Source organism: Alosa pseudoharengus, unplaced genomic scaffold (assembly GCF_046254945.1).
Source record: "Alosa pseudoharengus isolate Yale_2024_CS ecotype anadromous, Long Island Sound unplaced genomic scaffold, YU_APseudo_1.1 YU_APseudo_1.1_scf_23, whole genome shotgun sequence".
Classification (NCBI taxonomy): Eukaryota; Metazoa; Chordata; class Actinopteri; order Clupeiformes; family Clupeidae; genus Alosa; species Alosa pseudoharengus.
Genome location: NW_027468685.1, coordinates 1,596,451 through 1,598,950, shown reverse-complemented (window position 1 = coordinate 1,598,950; position 2,500 = coordinate 1,596,451). Strand labels below are relative to the sequence as shown.

General features: G+C 47.8%; 1 protein-coding gene across 5 annotated transcripts in view; it reads left to right on the top strand.

Annotated features, from left to right (window-relative positions):
• tpd52 (tumor protein D52) overlaps positions 1-2,500 on the top strand; it is a 40,639-nt gene that overhangs the window by 13,681 nt on the left and 24,458 nt on the right. Inside the window, exon 1 of one of the 5 annotated variants that reach the window (XM_076301090.1) lies at positions 550-953. The exons of 1 other annotated variant lie outside the window; for it this stretch is intronic. In XM_076301090.1, the coding sequence (XP_076157205.1) occupies positions 743-953 (211 nt within the window). In that variant the 5' untranslated portion in view covers positions 550-742. Of the gene's footprint in view, positions 1-549; positions 954-2,500 lie in introns of those variants that run through there. 3 more of the 5 variants (XM_076301091.1, XM_076301092.1, XM_076301093.1) reach the window with 3 other exon arrangements.

Below are 2,500 nucleotides of genomic sequence, written 5' to 3'. Positions count from 1 at the left end.
ATGGGGGGATGACGGAAGACAAGATGGAGTGAGGGAGGTGTGGAGGGAGGGGTCAAGGACCTGCACTTACACACACACACACACACACACACACACACACACACACACACACAGATTGCGTCATTCATGATGTGAGATGGCCATGCCAATGATGCAAGCGCTGGACAAGACTGCGGTGAGACAGCTGCCGACCTCACACACCGACCTTTGAGACGCAAGAAAACGAGAGAGGGGGATAGAGAGAGAGGGAGAGAGAGAGAGGGGGGGGGAAAGGGAGAGAGGGGGAGAAGCACAGGTGAAAGTGAAAGAGAGAGACAAAGATAGACGGAGAGAGAGAGAAACAGAGGTAGAGAGAGAGGGAGAGAGAAACAGGTATAGAGAGAGGGAGGGAGAAACAGAGGGAGGGAGAGAGAAACAGGGAGAGAGAAACAGAGGGAGGGATAGAGAGAGAGAAACAGAGGGAGAGAGAGAGAGAGAGAAAAACAGAAACAAGTAGAGAGAGAGGGAGAGAGAAACAGAGGGAGAGAGAGAGAGAGAGGGAGAGAGAGAGAAACAGAGGGAGAGAGAAACAGAGGGAGAGGGAAACAGGTAACTCATTAATGTGCTGACTCTGCTACTGCCTGCACTCTCACGTCATATGAGCCGTCCAGGAACGCCTGACATAGAAACACACACACACACACACACACACACACACACAGACGCTGCACAGTGAGAGCTGGGTGACACACGCGCCCGTCACATGCAAACAATCGACGGGCCGAGTGTGTGTGTGTGTGTGTGTGTGGCGGGGGAGGGGCAGGGTGAGACTGGACGTCGGGGCAGCATGGAGGTGCCGGACGAGGACTACACGTCGCCCTTTAACTTTGAGCAGGGGGTCAACACCCGCTACCTCTACCTCTACCCTCACCTGAGCGACACGCCGCCAGACTCACCTGCTCCCTCCACCAGAGGTAACACACCCCTGTGAGTGTGTGTGTGTGTGTGTGTGTGTGTGTGTGTGTGTGAGGAAGAGACGGAGATGGAGATTGTGTGTACTGGTTTGGGTGTGATGAAGTCATTGGTAGATCAAATCAGGAAGCTAAGAGGGTATTTGTGTGTGTGTGTGTGTTTGTGTGTGTGTGTGTGTGAGAGAGAGAGAGACTGAATTGCAAGGAACCACGGAAGAACCTGAACTGACATACTGTCAGAGAATTCTTAAGATTGTTCCTTCAGTGTTCTGTTTGTCAGTGCTGTCTGTGGCTAGGCAGTGATGTTAGCAAAACATAATGATGTGTGTGTGTGTGCGTGTGTGTGTGTGTGTTTGTTTATCTTTATCAGAGCTGTCTCTAGCCAGGTAGTGATGTTAGCAAAAGCATAACAGTGGGATACTCGAGGACCAGCCTGCAGACTTGGAGCTAGTTGGGGGCCTGTTTAAAAAGACACATTAAACAAGCATACTGAAATAGTGAAGAGGAAATGGCAGACTACTCCCAGTGCATTGTGGGAAGGTGGATGCCCCCCGGAAGCCCTTTTTAATCCTCCGAATATTCACTGAAAACAATAAGGCTCGATAATTAGTTAATTGCAGTGAAAGCAGTAAGGCTTGTTAATTAAATAACTAGATGTACCGCAGAGCGGTACAAAATATGACCGCCGCCCAGTCCAGCACATTTTTTCCACAAAAATAAATCACGCTGAAAGGCCTATATGATTCTAACTGTCTCACTAAATTGCATTAGTCACACTCAATTCTCACTGGTATCTGCTAGACAACAAGTACCAAAACATGATTAGTTCATAGATTTCACATGTAAAATTAATTTTATACAACCCCACCCCCATCTTGCCTGTTCATAATTCTGAGAAATTCTTGAATTGTGTGCATGTGTGCGTGTACACGATTATGTTTATGTGTGTGGGTGTGGGTCTGTGTGTGTGTGTGTGTGTGTGTGTGTGTGTGTGTGCGTGCTTGTGTGTTTGCCTGCGTATGTGTGTTTGTGCATGTGCATGTATGCGTACATATGTCTACTGTGTGAGTATGTGTCATACGTATGATTACTGTGAATGTATGTGTGTGCGTGTGTATCTGTTTATGCACATGTGTGCACATGGAATGGGTTAACATGATCCCTGGAGGCAAACATACGGAAAAAATTGGTCATCCTAGGCCCTACGGTCTAGGATATTCACAGAAAACTGTGTCTGCCCTACCCTCCTTTCGGGGGGTCCAGTACAGCGGGGGGGTTACAGATCAAAACGAAAAACTACGGTTCCATGCTATCCATGTGGGGTTACATGCCCACCAAGTTTCGTGTACCCTGGTCTTTCAGTGTCCCGGGAATCCTTGTTGGTGTACGGTCACTAAATGTACACATAAATTATTTTATTGTAAGGCCCCCCATGAACGAAAGTTCACAAAACTTGGCATGCATTTGGAGGGTGTCATAATGATCCTACACTTTCAATTTCGTGCAGTTTTGACCATGTCAGCCAGAGATATTGTGATGAAAACACTTAA